We start from the raw sequence: 17394 nt of genomic DNA on the forward strand, positions 1-17394 counted from the left end.
GCACTTAGTGGAGATTCTGGATGCACAGCTATGAACAGGAGGGTTCTTTCCTTCTGTGTGGCAGCGTGATAAAAGCTGTACGTTTTATGGCTGCCTTTGTAAGACCCTTGCTGTGCACTGGTCCAAGTGATTTCCAGCACCTGATACAGCATAAAACATCAGCTATTGTGAGAAATATCTACCTGAGCATGCTCCAGTGGAAAAGTGCGCTGTTTTGATCTCTCCCAGACCTGTAGCTGTTAATAGGGTGGTGGTGCTAAAGGAGTGTTTCTGTGCATCTCTTCAATTCCTCCATTTTTGTGTTAAAAATAGATCACTTTCGCTGCAGAAGGTTATTAATATATCTTGCATATTTAATCTAGCATCCCTAGTTTTTCCTCTTGTGGGAGAAAAAAAAAAAGCATAACTGGGTGAAAAATTAGAAAAAAGGTGGAATATCCGGTATAAGAACTTCTAAGTAATTGTTTTGTTTTGCCATTTTACTACAAATGAATTGAAAAATAACTAAAGTCATCCCTAATTCATGCAAGTACATCAGCTGGGTATGAAATAAAATACCTGATGAGATATCATATACTTTTGATATTATGTTTTGATTGCTGAGAAAATCATGTAATCTGTTTTTGCTATATTCTTTCAGGACTGCAAGCTAGTTTAATGCTAATGATTCAGCTGTTATCCAGCTAAAGAAAATAGTCTGGTGAGGTTAACTAAGGCCAGAGTCAGCATCAGCTGATGCACTGTTGAATGTGTTGTGTGTTTGGTGCTATAAAGAAAGAAGGAAAAGCAATGTCTAACACCTTCATTAAAAAAACAACCAAAAACAAACAAACAGTAAAGTGTCCCCCAAAGCAAACAAACAAAAACATTTCCCGGAAAACCAAAATAATAGGAAGATCTCAAACTCTTAAGAAAATCAGTGTTTAGACCCTAACATTATTAATGTCTCTTCTGAACTCATTGTTTATCTATCTGTGCCTTTGCTGTCCTTATTTCATCAATCATGTTTTTTAAGATGAATCTCCAAGTCTTCCCATTAATGTTTGGATTCCTGGACTGCTGTGGCTTCACAAATTCTTATTGCTGCATCTTTGGCTCTTCTACAATGCACAGATGTTGACCATGGATGAAAATGTTGAATTCACAGTTTATAGCTTGATCAGTTCTCTTCTGCTGGCAGCTTCTCACCATTCTCCTTTGAAGAGGGAAGGAGCCCTTTCAAGCTTTTGTTGCTTTTGGTTCATACAGGTGGTTCTTTTTTTGTTGTTTCCCTTTGAGTGGTAACAAGCAGCATGCCATGCCATTGGGCTTGAAACTATTTACCCATTGCATTCTCTGGATTTAAAGCTCCAGTAGCCGGAAAATAAATGCACTTACTACCTTGCCCTGAAAACCCATCTCAGATTTTGGAATTGGGGCTGGAGTTGTTTTCTGAGACATACAATGACCAGATACATGATTTGAGACAATCTACGGGGTCTTGCTGGGCTTTATTTTCAATATGGCATAGTGCCCTGGAGCAGGGAGCTTTGCAACAGCTGTGGGCTATGGTGCAGGGGCTGTTTGGGCAGGGCTGGCCCTAGGAGAAGCAGGAGCTGCTAATTCACAGCACCCAGCATCACTTCGATGGCACTGGCACCCCAAGGAGGGCACCAAAATCAAGGGGTGATGGCAGAGGTCAGCAGGCTCTCAGCATCAGCACAGCCTGGGTAAAAGCTCAGCCCTTCATTCATTAGTGAGAAACTGGAGTGACAATGCAGCCTTTTTCCGTGGAGCATTTGTGGCCCCATCCACTGTCCATTGTATTGGTTTCAATGAAATCTAAGCACATACTCAGAATTAGGCACTTCTTTGCCTGGTGCCCTCAGGAGAGAGAGTTTCCTCAAGTGGGGCCAAACATGTATTTTGTACGGGGGCATCTTCTGACCTAGAAGGTCACCTAAGGGCTTCTGAGGGAGTCTGAAGGAATATTTTTAATTGTTCTAAGTCTTGTTTTGTTTTCAGGCTCAGCAAAATAACCTGAAAGTGTGTTTGTGTAAATGCACAAGAGAAAAATCTGGCCAAGGAAGAAGCTTGTTATTAATTGTGGGTCAGGTCCTGCAACTGTGGAGTCAAACTGAGTTTTGCCATTGATTTCAGTGGGAACAGGGGCAACTTGTCTGGACATTTTGAATAAATAAATTTTATTCCCATATAGAGACAGTAGTAGCTAGTATAAAATTGAAGCCTTATTCCTGACATGATATATAAACTGTGAATTTATTGTATATTTGCTTAATTACAACCTCAAAGCAGAGGAAAATTTTCATCCTTTCAATGGAAATCCCAGCATAGGGGATGAGGAATGAGTGAGACCCACGTAAATGCCAGATTACAGAAGTATTCCTGTGTTTGACAGCTTTGGTACTGTAGTCTTCAGGTAAGGTGTATTCCACAGCAATCTGCATCATTTTAGTAGTTACTCTCTGGTGATAGGAATTATCCTTCTGGACTGCTTCCACTTAAAACTAGGTGGTTTTTTTTGCATTGCTTCATCTGATCTTTATGGTAGGTTTTTTTGGTTTTTTTTTTTTTTTAGGTTTTTTTTTTTTTTTAATGGTCTGATGCAAATTTGTTTTCAAAAAGATGTGAAGGAGCAGCACTACATCATCCCTTTGCTCTTGGACAAGGTCAGAGTAGGGATGGCACCAGGAAAAACACTCCCCCATCTGAGCAGGTTTATGGGCTGGTGCAAGTCTGTGTGTTAAACTTAGTGGTATTAATAACTGTGCAGACTGAAAATTCAGATCTACTGCCTTTCCTTTGTTGCAGGAGGAAACATTTTTTGCTGCAGGTCTGAGAAAGGGCAGGCTGGCATGGAGAAAGAGGTAAGTGAAGAAAAAGCCATGCTTTCCAAAGAGAAAAGTTAAAGGGACTATTCCTAGCATTGCTATTTCAAAATATTATTTGTAGTGTGATGGGAGGGAAGTCAGCAGACGCGAAGGCTCCTTTATAGCATTGACAAGTCAAGGAGATGATTAACGAGAGTACCAGACAATGTAATGGTAGGAGAAGGCCCACAGAAGTTAAACAAAAGTGCCTTCAGAATTTAGAGAATTCCCATGATCCATAGTAGGACCTCATTGTGCTTGTCTACTGTTTCTATTTTTGATTAGATTTATAAACACAGCACCACATATTTTCATGTGGCTCATAGCCCCAGGGCAGAGTGAGATTGACTGCGCTGAAACTGTGAGGCTTGTGAATTTCGGGCAAGGGATGGAGTGAAATAAGTAGTGTAATTGTTTTTGTGGAGTGACCGTGGGACCTCTTCTGTTCTGAATTACACATGGTTCAACCCTTTGACCCAACCAACCTCGGCAATGCCTGGTAGATCTCCTAAAGCTGTGCTGAAAGGTCCTATCAGTGACATGTTGGAACATTATCTGTCATGTGAGATGTGTGCCAACAACCATATTAAACTACATTAATTACTAGTGAGGCCACGTTTGTGACAATCTCAACTTCATTTAACCCATCATCATGTTAGTTATTGTTTAAACAGGAAGTACAAATGGGGACAATTTATGAAATCAAAATGCAGCACCAATGTTTTGTTTAATAAATTGTATGTTTTACTTTGTTTTATTTCCCTTCTAGTTTTTTTCTTCCCCTGGCATTTTTGTTCTTGTCATCAGCTCTGTAGCTTGAGTTTTTTGAGGGCTTTTCTATTTTAAGAGCAAGCAATAAAAAGACTACTTCTTAGTAACTGAACTAATACACCAGTGAGATTGTTGTTTCTTTCAGTGCAATTGTAAGTGAAAGCTGACTGAAAGCATGGCTTTTGTTTTCTAGGAAGAAGGAAGGGTGCTAAGAGAGTTTGTGTAAGGCTGAAAGATCACATGTGGGTTACTCACTTGATGTCCACCCTTGCTGATTTACACTCCAGCTAGTGAGGCTCTGCATGGCCACACTTGCACACCTCTGAGCATACACATGAATGGAGCATACATTTCTCTTTAATTTTATAAAAACAATTTTCTCCTGACCATCTAGGTAGCAAAGCTTTCTGTGGGTCCTCAAAAGGCAGCCCGGTATGTAGAAATTCATAAGGATTCTTTGCACATGTTTGTTTTCTGAAGCATTTCTGCATTTTATAGGGGAAGAGGCAAAAGCTCTCCCACGTGCTCCTGCGTGGGCAGCGTGCAGGTTCACTCATGCCTAGCTGTGCCTGGTATTGTATTAGACCAGACACACAGGGTAACATCTTCCACCTACATACTGAGCTGCTCTTTTACGACAAGCCTTTTCCTTTGGCCTCATTGTCTAGCTAGAATAAACAAAGCGTGGGGTCATTGATTTATTTAAGTTTATTTATTTTTGATTGCTGCAGAGTCAGCTAAGAACATCTTTGACCCTACTAAGTGTCATTCTCTTTACCAATGAAGAGAATGACAGTTTGTTCCCTGCAAAATCCAGCATGGAGTGCTTAAAGCAGACAGGTGCAAATACTAAGCTGTTTCTCTTTGGCTGGCATCCCTTAAACAGACAAAGTAATAGGCTGGGAGAAAGGATAAGGTTCCAGCTCCAGCTGCATAAAGGAAAGCCTTAACAGGGACTCAGCAGCTGGTTGCAAGAATTAAATGCTGTAAATACCAACTAATGCATTTATGTGTGTGTGAGTATGTTCACAGAGGAATAAGTGCTTAGTGGGGCTCCATCCCTTTTTATGTGAGAGGATCATTCTTTGAAAACTGTGTTCTGCTTTTTGTTTAAAGGCTAATGCTCTCACTGAAGTGAATGAGAACAGAAGCCAACATACCTGTTCCTGTTTACCATCGTTACACTCCTCAGAGCATTTCAGGCATTATTAGGTTCTTGGAGCCCTACCAGATTGATAAAATTTCCAGCTACTTCTCTTTTGGCTGTATTCAAACAAGGCCCCAAAGGAAAAAAAAAAAAAAAAAACCCACCAAAAAAAACCCCCAACAACCAACAAGACAACCAACCCACAAACAAAACCATGGATGAATCTGCTGAGCTAGTTTGCTGATGTTAGAAACAGTTGTTCATATTAGGAACACCTAATTTAATTTCATGAAAGAGACATAACATGCCAGTATGTGTATGAATCTAAGGTATGCATTTCCTAAAAGGAACTAAAACTCTGTCATTCCAAAGTTGCTCTTCTTTTTGACTTCCAGCTTGCATGGGGACTGCTGTCTGGAAGCAGTAACTTTAACTTTAACTCTAAGGCTGCTGATGAGGTCTGTCTGTGTGATCTTCGTAAGCAGATAAGGGTAGGGAGACAGCTCAGAGCAGAGCTTGTTTACAGCAGGACAGAAGAAAACAGCTAGACATAAATGAGGGCTGACGGTTTCATGAAGCACAATTGGTTGATCACAGATTCAATATGACTGCCCTGAACTGAGCGATGATCCGTACAGTATGCAAAATTCACTTTCTTGCTGGTCTGTGCCCACCAGCCTTCCAGCAGCTTTCCCAGAGCCCCTCAGCCACGGCTTTGAGTGGAACCAGAGCTGAACGCAGCATTGTTGTACCCAATTCCTTTTGACAACAATCACATTCTTTTAAAAACTTCATAGGTTTTAGTTGTCACTGGTTATAAATGAGGGTTTTTTCCCTCGCCATTGCTGCTGCTGCTGCTGTTGTTGTGGTGCTGGCTGCTCTCCCACAGATGCGAGTGCCGCAGGTTCTGGTACTCCAGATTTTCCTTTGTTTCCGTTAGTATCAGGGAGCAGGCGGTGCGTTATAATGACGACAGCGTGCAAAAAAGCTTTTAAAGGTTTAGGTCACTTTTTGAGTGATGTGGCGTTTAGTCTGTGCTGTGCTCAAATGCTTCTAACTCCCCTTGTCTTTGCTGTAATGCAGCACACTCAAGATAAAACGATATTAATAGAAAAATTAAAAGGCAGCAGTCATGGAGGTTTGAGGTAGGATGAATTGCTACCAGCAGCAGTTGCTGCTTTAAACTTGACTTTGCAGGCAAAGGACAAAGGACATCCCCTTTCTGTGTGCTGGTTGTGGATGGACAGAGCTGATGTGTTTGGTTTGGATGCAAGTTGTACCCCTGTCACTGCAGGTGTAAACCAGCACAGCCTTCGCATCACTTGAGGCTCTGCCTTAAGGTTGTGCAACTTTTTTTATTTTTTTTTATTTTTTTTTTTTAAATGTTTATTTTGGGATAATGTTCTGTAATCAGAGTGGAGGCTTTCTGTACGGATGTGTGTTCATGAGCATTTGTCTCAGTGTGCTCACACAACCGGACTTAGCCTGCAAACATGCCAAATGGTCGCTGAAAGCATTAATTTAATTTGCTATTGAAAACCTAAGTTTTTCAGGTATGTGCAAACTGATTAAAGAACATTTGCTTTAGACATAAATTTGCATAAATACATACATTAAGTAGTAGTGACTAACGATAAAACGAATATAAAATGCAACTGGATAATTTCCTGCCTATTCTCTGATGAGAAGGCAAAGTATTGTAAGGGTAGGGGGGTTGGGAAAGGAAACCTAAAATAAAAAGCAGGGGAAATAGTGTTATTTACACTACTTAAAATTGCTCATGTGTAAAAGAGAGGAGGATGAGGAAATTGGCTGGAAATAGGTACGAAAGGAAAATGTCTTCTAATTTCCTCTCAAGCACAAAGTGACAAGAACATGCGTTGATTACACAAAGGCCACCACTGAAATACTCTGTTATTCAGTTATGTTGAGAAGCAACACTAGAAGAATTCCACTCTGCTGTTGGAAATCATGTATTGCTTTCATTTTAAAAAATATGAAAAACATATTTTCAAAACCTGATCTCATTAAAGGACAAGGGCATCATCTCTTTGTAGTAACTAGGGATCACAAGCCTGTTACATCATTTGCCTAAAAATACTAGTTAGCATTAAACTGAAGCATCAAATAATGTAGTCATTTGTGTCATTGAAAAATACAAAATTTGGTGTTAACTGTATTGAATCCCAAAAAACCCCAAACAGAACCTCTCAAAAATCTGACACCTCAACACCCTCCCCAAAACAAAACAAAATCTCTCCAAAATCCCAAACACTAAAAACCCCAAAACACACACATACATAAATCCACTCTAGAACCCACTGCAGTACATCTTTATTATATATAGGGAAGGAGGAATTCCTTTTTTTCTTCTAGGTGCTGTGAAAGGAGCTTGTGCATTTTCCAGACTATAGAAAGTTGACTATAGCCAATACCAAGAGCACTTAGTTTTGCTAGAGAAATCTGACATGCAGAAGGAATACACAGAATCTAATGCAGATCAGCTTAATTCCATCAGAGCTACAGATGTATACTGATTTATACCACTTGAAAATTTGCCCCAGAATTTTTGGCTTGATATTGTATTCTTTAGCTGTTAACATGAAGCTGAAGTTTTGTGTGGTGATTATACACCAGCATAGTGAGAATAATTATCAAACAGCAGTGTTACAAATACTCTGGAATCTTTAAAAGTAGCTCAATTAAAATTTTATTGCATGCAGGAATGCAGCAATTCTTTAATATTGCAAAGCAGACATAATTCTGAAGATACTAACTGAATGAATGTGTTTTTCTGAAAAAAATCAGAAGCAGTAGGGTGAATTTCTGAACCTATTGAACTCCTATAAAATCAAAATTATCATTAACTTTAGTTGTGCTGCATATGGCTTGCAGGATTTTTTTCCTTGTATTTATTTATCACAGCTTTCAGAATGTGTCTGGTCATTTTTACATATTTGCTTTTCAGTAGTACGTCCTCTCGATTTAGAGGATGTCCACTTTTTTCAGAAAACCATATATATGGGAGCATATATGCATGTATAAATATGAAGATATTAATGTCTATATTAACCTGTCAGTGCTATGGTTCAGTTATTTTTGACAGATTTATTGATTGTGTCTGCTGCAAGTTCTGTTTTTTTACTGGAAATTGACACCCACAATCAAATGGGAAAGATGGATGCTGTAAAAACTGCAATTTCTCAATGATTCTTGTAATTAATCCTTTTGTATTGACAGTTTCCAGGAGCTATGTTGCCAGGAGTGGTCTTTATCACTGGACAATTAAGCAACTGGTTTGAAAAAATAGTGCTGCTTTTGGAAGCTGCCATGTGACATTCTAAAATAAATGGGTCTGAACTGTTTTTTTACTTTGGTTTAGGCTGTGATTAATATTCCCAGATGCGCTTTATTTTAGATAATCTTTGCCTGTTTTGACTGGCGGCATCTGAAATAGGGTCTATGGCCCCACACCAGACCATGTGACTCTTGCCCAGTGCTGATTTAGGTATTACACAAAGACAGTGTTTAGCACTTGGGCCTTCCTTAGTTCAGTGTGACCATATAATTTTTGAGCCTTACTTCCCCATGGGAATTATTGGGGAACTTTTCAGAGTTAAGGTTCCTCTTGCTGTTTGATCTCTTGCTGTTTGATTTCAGTGTAACCCTTGTTGGCATCTCTCTAATATTAAATGACCTTTTCACTGTTGTAATGAGTCCTGCTTCCTCTCTCCCCTGGATTGTGATCTCTCTGTAGTGACACCTCATTTAAAATTATTTTTGTTCTCTTTTCATCCTATTGCATTGTATAAAAGGTAGAGCTAATTAACTTTTAGCTGCTTGTGATGAACAGATACACTGGTTATGTAAGTAGACTTAGAAAATAGGAGGACAGGGGACGTCAGAGAAGTCTGTCTATAAATATGCTACATAACTAAACTTTTCTAAATGAAGCACTGCCGTTCTGCAAGTGAAATAAAGCAGTTGCTGTTGAATGCATACTGAGAGACAAGTCTTATAATGTTCTTCATTTGTTGAGGTTTCTTTGCATTAATTAAAATTGGGGGAAAACAAAGTATTTTAATGTGACCTTCATTTGGCATTTGTTTTAACTTTTCTTCTATTTTATTTAATTCTTCCACTTCTGTTGTTCAATTAGTGTTTGACCCCTTTAGCAGAGATTTAAATTAAATGACATTTCAATGCCATCCCATATTTAAAATACTGTGTTAGTTGTGGATCATAAAGGATGATCTTCGTTCTTTAGCTAATTTATTCATTTAACAATTTCCCTCCAGAAGTTCCAGCAGAAGGCTCTGAAGCAAACTAAGCAGAAGAAATCCAAGTCGGCTGAATTTCTGATGGGTGAGCCTTGCTTGATGAGTTATTGCTCATAATTTGTGTAAGGATTAATTAACTAATTACAGACAAATGGCTGTAGGCGAAATTTTGCTCTTGCTTGTCAGGGTGCAATTTGTAATTATTTTAATCATTTATTCTTTTTTTTTTTTTTTTTTTTTAGAGTTAATTTTAACCTAATTCTGTTTTGGCGACATTTGAGGACGATACACTTGAGTCTTTCAGCAAAGGAATTACTAGAAGGAATTTTCTGCTTGTCATTGAAATACACTTTGCTATAATGTGCTCTTCTGACCTCCTTGTTTTCTATAGTAAAAGAAGAGGCAGCAGCAACAGAAGGCATTGAAAATCCAGCTTTTAACATCAGCAGCACAGATCTTTCAGCATATCAGCCTTCAGAAGAGAAAGTTATTAGACATGACAAGCCAGATAGCACCCTTGCAGCTCACCAACAAAAACTCGTGCTGCAAGCCCATGCTGAACCAAGAGGTGAGACATCAAACCCGATTAGCCTCAAAGGCAGCCACGGAGGTTGTGTTCCCCATCCAACCTGCACGCTCCACGGCCCGCGCTGGGCGTTTCCATCCCGGCATGTCCAAGCAGGCACCCCTGCAAACCCTGGGCAGGAAACCCAACGTGCTGCCAAAATACATGGGCTGTCTAAATATTGACAGACCCGGGCTTTTTCTCCATGCTCAAGTGGCTCCCTGTGATGGGGGGCAGGTTGTGTGGGGCTCTCTGGCAGTGGGAGGGAGTGCAGGGAGCTGGTGCTCATGGCAGTGCTTCCCCCTCATTTGGACTGAGACGGGTTTTGGAGGCACTGCAGCCAGTCTGAGCACACAGATGCTGCTCCCTCGCTGGCTCCCTTGCATTGAAGGGTTTTAAACAGCTTACAGATCCATGATTGATTGTTGTCCTTAGGTCTCCCATATGCCCTCAGTCAATCGGCATCTTGCCTCTGCTCCATCTTTCATTATTTTTTTTCAGCCAATGTTGCTCAGATGCTTGGAGCAGAGTCCTGTTTGCTCGGCTTGTCCAGGGGAGTGATCCTGGCATTGTCAGCTCAGTTTTGATGCGGCACCTAAAAGAATTGCTGCCTTGGGAAGCAATTTCTCTTTATTATTTTGGGTTATCTGAACTATAAGGATCTTTACTTCATGTCAGTTTTTCTTTTGCAGAGATTTGATCTCTTTTAGTCTATTATTGAATTATTTCATTTTGAATTATTATTAATCCTGGATGTTAGGGAAACTGGTTATCTTAGTAATCCAGCAAGAGAGACTGTACCAAAGTAACTGGTGTGGCTTTGAACAGTCCTTATCAACCAGCATTTCCCATCAAACTCACGAGTGGAGGTGCTGCTTGCTACGTACCTTGCATGCCACCAGCCCAGATATTTAAATGGGTAAGTGCAGGCTGGTGAGCAGACCTTCAGGCAGTCGTTTTTTAAACATTGGACCTTGTTGTGCTAAGATTTTATCCTTGAGGGACTGGAGAGCCCACGGCTCCTAATGGCTTCTTGCAAAATTAGGTTTGGCGTTCCATTTAGCCTTCATGTGACTCTGTGCAGTGCCACATGGAGCAGGAATTCTTCGTCTTTCCTTCGCAGACTGTCAGAACAGTGATTAAGCAGACAAAGGGATTGATTGTTTTTTAATGAAATAGTCTATCTGGCAAAAAATGAAGTCGGGCTCGCTGGAGACTATCCATGCTTTCAGTTGCCTCTTCAGAAATTCATGAATAGTTCCCTCAAGAAAACAACACATTTTTTTAAAACCTTGAAATGCGTTTTTAAACATTTTGATTTTTCATCCTAAGTAACATTTTGTTCAAAAAAACCCTAGCTGAATATAGTCTTTGTGAAAAGAGGAGAAATTGTTCCATTTTGCCTGGAATGCAATGCCTTGAGACAATGCTAAATGTTTCTGTAATGGGAGAGGAAAGCTTGCCGAGAGTTGGAAGATTTTGTTTCCCAACACTGTCTCTCCCTTCTCAACAGTCTGTTCATCCAGTTAACCAAAAGATCAGTTGTTCACATAGCTCTGTCTCTAAGTCAAGCAGCTATTAAAAAGTAATCATCCGTTTATACCATCATAAAAAAATGTAGATTGGAAAATATCTCTAGAGATCATCTGGTCTAACCTTGCATTAAATTATTCTTAGTATAACTTGTGTCAGCACTTGTTTGGCAATCACAGGGACAAGTTAAAATTTATCAAGGGCTGCTAATAAGCCAACATCTTCAAGACTGAAATCTGGGACAAAATCTTCAGGTATCTCAGAAGCTAATTTTCTCCATTTCCAAGTTTAACAATTCTTCATAAAAGAGGGAAAGAGAAAAGCCACCTGCACAGGTAAACACAGTATCGCATTAATGTAAGTCATGTATAAATAGTCATATTTCACAGTCCTCAGTGGAGACTAGGTCTACAGGTAGTTTCTGCCTTCATCCATCAATCTGTTGAGGTCTGGGTCCTCCAGAAGCCAAGGGATCAGTTCTTTGAGCCTACCTTCTTCTGATCCAAGTTCATAGATGCTTTGCATAGCTGGTGCCATTTCAGCTCATTGCAAAAAAGAGACATGGTGTTGAACAGTACTGCCATTTGCTACAACAGGGGAAACATTCCCACAGCATTCTCTCTTGCCCCCTCTGCTCCCAGGAACCATTATGCAGCTCACAAGAGAGAACACAGAATTCTCCCTTTTTTCCGCCTGGGATGCAAGACTTGCACTCCATGCTGGAAGCTATTTCTGTAGGAGGGTGTGCCCACACACCAAGCACAACAGCATAGTCCATGTAAAAAAAAATGTTTTAGACTCTACACCACTTCCTTTCCCTTTTCTCCTCTTCCCCAGATGCTAGTAAAATCCTCTTCGTTTTTGGAGTAGCGTTCCTTCACAGCTGTTGGCTGTTCTTCCAGCTCTCAGCCCTCAGGCTTAAGTTCAGTTGCTTACTCAATGGGGAATGGCATTTGTCAATTCCAAGCCTTGGTGTTAAACTGTACAACTTAAAACCAGTTATAACCTTGAGCAAAATTATTTAATCATGGGATTTAGCAGATTACAGGTCGAGAACACTATATAAACATCAGACTGGGTTTTCAGGCTAAGCACTGGCAGGCAAGGCAGAGAGATGGCATTGCCTTTCCATTATCTTTCCACCTATCACCCATGCTGTTAATGGCAGCAAATAATAGCCACAGGGGTTGCTATCATTTCCTCCACCTGGCAACAGTGTCACTGACTGTTCCTCTGTCAGCAATTGCCAGAGGGAAGTGCTCTCTAGAAAAACCTCCACCTACTTTGAGATGCCTTCTTGCACACCTCCATACTACGTGTACTGGGAAGTAGTGTGAGTAGTCAGCTACATGTTCAAGACAGCCTTAAATCCTGTTCCTGGAATTTGGCTATTTGCATGAGGAGCTCATCTACAAAACACCTATTACCTGGAGATTAAATAGCAAAGGGAAAGGCCCATGACATTGTAAATTATCTGCATCTGTCCCCAAAGAACTTAATTCACATATATTTTTCATTTTTTTTTCTTTTCATTTTTCATTTTGTTCTTTTCATTTCACGTGTGTTTTCATTTTTCTTTTTTCCCATAACATAATATCTACTAGAAAGAAGAGTCTGCAGACTGGTTCTTGTTTGCAAGAAGTTTATTAAAACTTTTTGATTTTTTTGTTTAGAGACTATTTCACCTTTCAAATTAGATTGGTGGGGGCTATTGTTGTGATTCAAAGTGCAAGGCTCCTGCATCCTTTGCTTGTGGGGAAGCTGGGGCAGAGCATGAGACCTTTTCTGCTGTCTCCATGCAGACCTTCAAGAGAAATAAAACCTCTGATCCTTAGTCCATTCTTCTTTTCATTAGGCCATTCCATATCTTTCCTTGTTCTATTTTTCATGATGGACAAAATTCCAGATTTTATCACCACTGGTAGCCTGTCGTTCAGGACTAGGTCACTGACTAACTCTTTCTGCTCTTTGCTCTTCATCATCAGGGAAGTCCTGGTACTGTTGTTAAATGTTATAATGACCCAGGGGAACTGCCTGACTATTTACTCAGATTAATCTCCTGGTTTTTCAGCCAACTAATTGGTTTTTATTCTATTTTCTCTTCTGGATTTTATGCTGACTTTTTGCTGATTGCTCCCATCACCTTCATTTCTTTCACATATTGCTTGTGAAATTAATTCATCGAGCAGCAGCTTTATACTTGCAAAAGTGTGCATTTTTTTATTTTTTTTATTTCTTAAAATAGTCAGTTTCCTCATGGCTCTGTCCAGCCAAGCCTTCTGCCTTTTTCCCCCTTATCAAACACTGAATTGCAGAGGTTTTCATGATGGCCATCCCAATGGAAGGTCTAATGGACATATTTTCCAGGGGAAAAAACATCCAAGATTTGGGGTTCCATCACCCAAATCTTCAAGAACCTGTGTCTACCAGTTCATCAAGTTTCAGACCTTTGATCTCAAGGTGAACCGATATCAGTTTTTTTCTTTTCCCCAGAGGCATTTAAACCCAAAAAACATTGTAGATTGTCCTAAAGTTCAAGCTGACTAGGTAAAGTCTCTGCCCAGCAATGGACTTCCAGCAAAATGTCATGACAAGAGCACCAAACTTCTAGGAATTATTCCATCTTTGTCTGACAGCAAAAGACAAGTGCAATTGCTCAACTTCAGATGGATGATGTATGTCACAAGCAATCCCTGAACACAGGGCTACTGTACTTAGCATTTTACTGTAGGCCTGTAAAGCAGATGTTATTGTATTTTAGCATTCAGTACATTTTTTCCTTTGCTGCCGTTGCCAGAAAAAGTCCAACTGCCTTAAGTGCCTTATACCAGTTTGTGCTTTTTAGTGTTCATCACAGTAGTGCACAAATTTGGTCTAGCTAGTGCTGAGAAGAACCCCATGGGATAGCACTGTTCACATTGCCACAAGATAGGTAAAATTTCCAGCCCAACCATACAGAGAGAATATATGTCAGATCAAATTAGAATGTGATCTTCCTGCGGTGTCAACTGCACATGCAAGCTGCAGAATTCAGGGATGGGGATTTTTGAGCATATTCCCACTGCATGGCCTACCTTGTAGCTGGTGGCTGCATGGACACCTTTGGAGACTGTGATACTCTGCACCTTTTGCAAGGAAGATAAAGGAAAGGCTAATTGTGTTCTCCTGTATGCTGTGCACTTGTAAATGGCTTGAGGCAGTCTGACCCTAAATATTGATGATTCAAGTTAAAATTGTCTCCAGATGACAAGAAGCATTCATTTTTTCCCCTATTATCCCCAATACACAAATCTTTTTTCAAAACTAGATTATCTCCTAAAATCAAAAGCTCTAATTAATTCTACCATTTTATCTGCAACAGCCACTGTTAACATCTCATATCATGCTCCAATAAATTTGCCCACAGAGATTAACAACATCTGAGGGGGGGAGAGAAAAGGAAATAAAAAAAGGAAGGAAAGAAAGCTTTTTCAATTGAAGACCAGGAACTATTCTTCTAATTAGCCCAGGTACAGAATGACATTAGCCTGGCTATACTGCTTCTGGGAGAAAATTAGTGTCTGTGTGGATCTCTGCTGCATCACCTCCAACTGCAGAGCTAGGCTGGGTGTACCTAACACAGTGCTGCATGTGTCCTACAGGGAAAATCCCACTGTAAAGCATAGCATCTCTGCTCCTTTATCAAAAGCTAGAGTAGAGAAAAGCCTTTGCTAATGAAGTTACTGACAAAGGTTGTTCAAATGTGTCAGGACAATATAAGGCCTTCCTTGCTCAAGAATATAACCAGGCAAGGACCTTGATGTAGGAACATGTAGACAAAACAGAGCTTTGTGAAGGAGCCATGTGGGATATCAGACTTGTTAAAAGTGTCAGCAACTGCATTGGGTTCAGTCTGTTTATAGAGAACTAGAGGCTGACACTTTTTGAACAGGGTCTAATTTTATTCCAAAGAAGTGGTAAGAACCCATTGGAGAGACAGTAAATACAGGTGAAAAAATAGGCATCTGCTGTAAATTCATGTTTGTGTTGCACGTGAAGGAAATGGGAGCTTGCAACACTGCTGATTTGTGTTGGATGAAGTGATTTGCATAAAGCATGGGACCAGAAATATGAATCAAAACTGTACGCTTTTTTCCTTAAACAATGGCAAAGTTTATATCTAATAATTCAAGTTCTATGTATGTGGTTCCATGCTTTCTGATTCCAACAGGGATTTTGAAATGGAAATGCCAAACTTGGTATGCCGGGCATGATGGATCACCATGTATGCATAGGAATAAGAGAGTTGTCATTGGAAGTAATTTTGCGTTGAATTACACAATGTGTAATCCAATTGAAATCAGCAGAACGGCACAAGGTGTAATGTAGTGTGCAAAACGTGATCCATTGCATGCAATTTTAACAGGGATACCACACCACTCATCTAAGTAATGTGCTAAAATTGAATTTGTGAAAGGTAGGGGGAGAAGAATTGTGAAGAATGGATGCATTTTATAATTGGGAATATACTTTTTCAGAATGTGTCTGAGTATATGTTTTTAAGGCTAATATATTACACTTGGAAATTGTTTGCTTCCTAATAGTGCTGTCAGATCCTCAAAATTTGGCAAGTTCCCTCACTGGCATATAGTGGGACCAGCCAAGCCTGTCAGCCTGGGAGAGCTTAGTATCTATTTTCCCCATTGACATGTGTCACATTATCTAATACTGTGCCTAAATTAACTCCATCATCATCAGTAAATCTTTTTCTCACGCCCTCGACCAACAGCGTTTCCCCAGGAAAAGCAGCAGGTCTCACACTGGCATCCCTTGGCACAGTGCCCTATGTTGCCTGCAGGAAAAGAAAAAAGGGAAAAAGAACTAATTTCCATGCTGTACCTTTGCTTAAACAGCAGAGAAGGCAGTAAGTCTTGCAGGAGTGGAGTGGGGGCTAAAAACTGTGGGTACCATGGGTGCGATGCGGTGTTTTTCAAGGGGTCGGGGCAGGCGCAGCACGATCTGCTCTGCTCAGGCTCAGGAACAGCCCCTTTGCCAGTGTCCTGTCAAAGCTGACAAGTGAGTTTACTCAAGGCTTGCAGTATGAACATAAGACACAGTTATCTGATTTCCTCATTACCTACGGTGTCTGCTGAGGATAAGGAGAATGACATGTGATACCTTTAAAACATATTTTTAAAAACCGGGAAGTTGTCTGGTGTTGGTGGTGTTTAACAAGCTGTGTTTTCAAGATAAAATCTACTCCCCAGTCACTAGCTTAGTGCTCTTCAGTAGGAAAGTGCCATTAACATGTAATTTTTCACTGAATACTGCTTGCTATTATTGAAAATTAGAAGCTCTGTGTAAAAACCCCTACCGCTCTTCCATATATTTGATACTCTGTAATTAAGTTACACCCCCAGGAATCTTGTTTTAGATCTACACAGAAAATATTTATCTATACATATAATATAGAAAATAAGGTTAGATATGTATATCTCAAATGGACATAAGCTGAGGTAAATGCGACCAATATCCTGGGTCAGTAATAATAATTAAGCACCCAAACTAAAAGTATAGCTTCTGACTAACATTAATTCTTTTATTTTCCTTGAAAAAATGAGAATGGGAAGTTAGCACAGTTTTCTGGACTGCATATTATTTCACTATGTTCTACAAGACTATGGTTTTATTTTTAGCATCTTCATAACATTTGGATATGAGTAATTCTAGCAACACAAAATTTTGGAGTAAAAACTCAATTTTTTTTCTTATGAACGTTTCAAATTTTGCTACATTATTTTCCTCTTTTAAATCACTGCCTCTATGAAATAAGAACTTATAAATTAACTGGAAACCCATTCAGCTTTTCACTGTGCAGGAAATCCTAGTATTTATGCAGTTTGCATTGATGATTTTTCTTTGCTTCTGAATTCTGTGAGATTCTTTTTAAGGTGAAAGGCTTCTTTCTCCTCTCTTATTCTTTAGTCCTTTTGAATATTTTTTTAAGATTTCTTTATAGATTTTTTCGAAGTAAAAAATAGAATCAAGGGCTCAAATAAATAACTAATAGATATCAAACTTTATCGATGTAGATACTGAATCATGAAAACAGGTGGGTGGGAATGCTAGTCACATAACTCATCATCACTCGAGGCAGGGTAAATTAAGTAGTTGGAAATGCTGGAAGTAGAACCCTTGCTTTCCCTTCCTTCTAATCCCAAGTCTTGGTTCTTCCTGGCTAAGTTGATG

The 17394-nt window shown here is 39.7% G+C and overlaps 1 protein-coding gene across 1 annotated transcript in view; it reads left to right on the top strand.

The window, feature by feature from the left end:
- Positions 1-17394, top strand: part of LOC136375450 (orofacial cleft 1 candidate gene 1 protein homolog) — a 44842-nt gene that overhangs the window by 16622 nt on the left and 10826 nt on the right. The window contains exons 2-4 of the mRNA XM_066341012.1: positions 2812-2867; positions 9087-9153; positions 9460-9636. Coding sequence (XP_066197109.1) covers positions 2856-2867; positions 9087-9153; positions 9460-9636 — 256 coding nt within the window. The 5' untranslated portion in view covers positions 2812-2855. The remainder of the gene's footprint in view (positions 1-2811; positions 2868-9086; positions 9154-9459; positions 9637-17394) is intronic.

Source organism: Sylvia atricapilla, chromosome 1 (genome assembly GCF_009819655.1).
Source record: "Sylvia atricapilla isolate bSylAtr1 chromosome 1, bSylAtr1.pri, whole genome shotgun sequence".
Classification (NCBI taxonomy): domain Eukaryota; kingdom Metazoa; phylum Chordata; class Aves; order Passeriformes; family Sylviidae; genus Sylvia; species Sylvia atricapilla.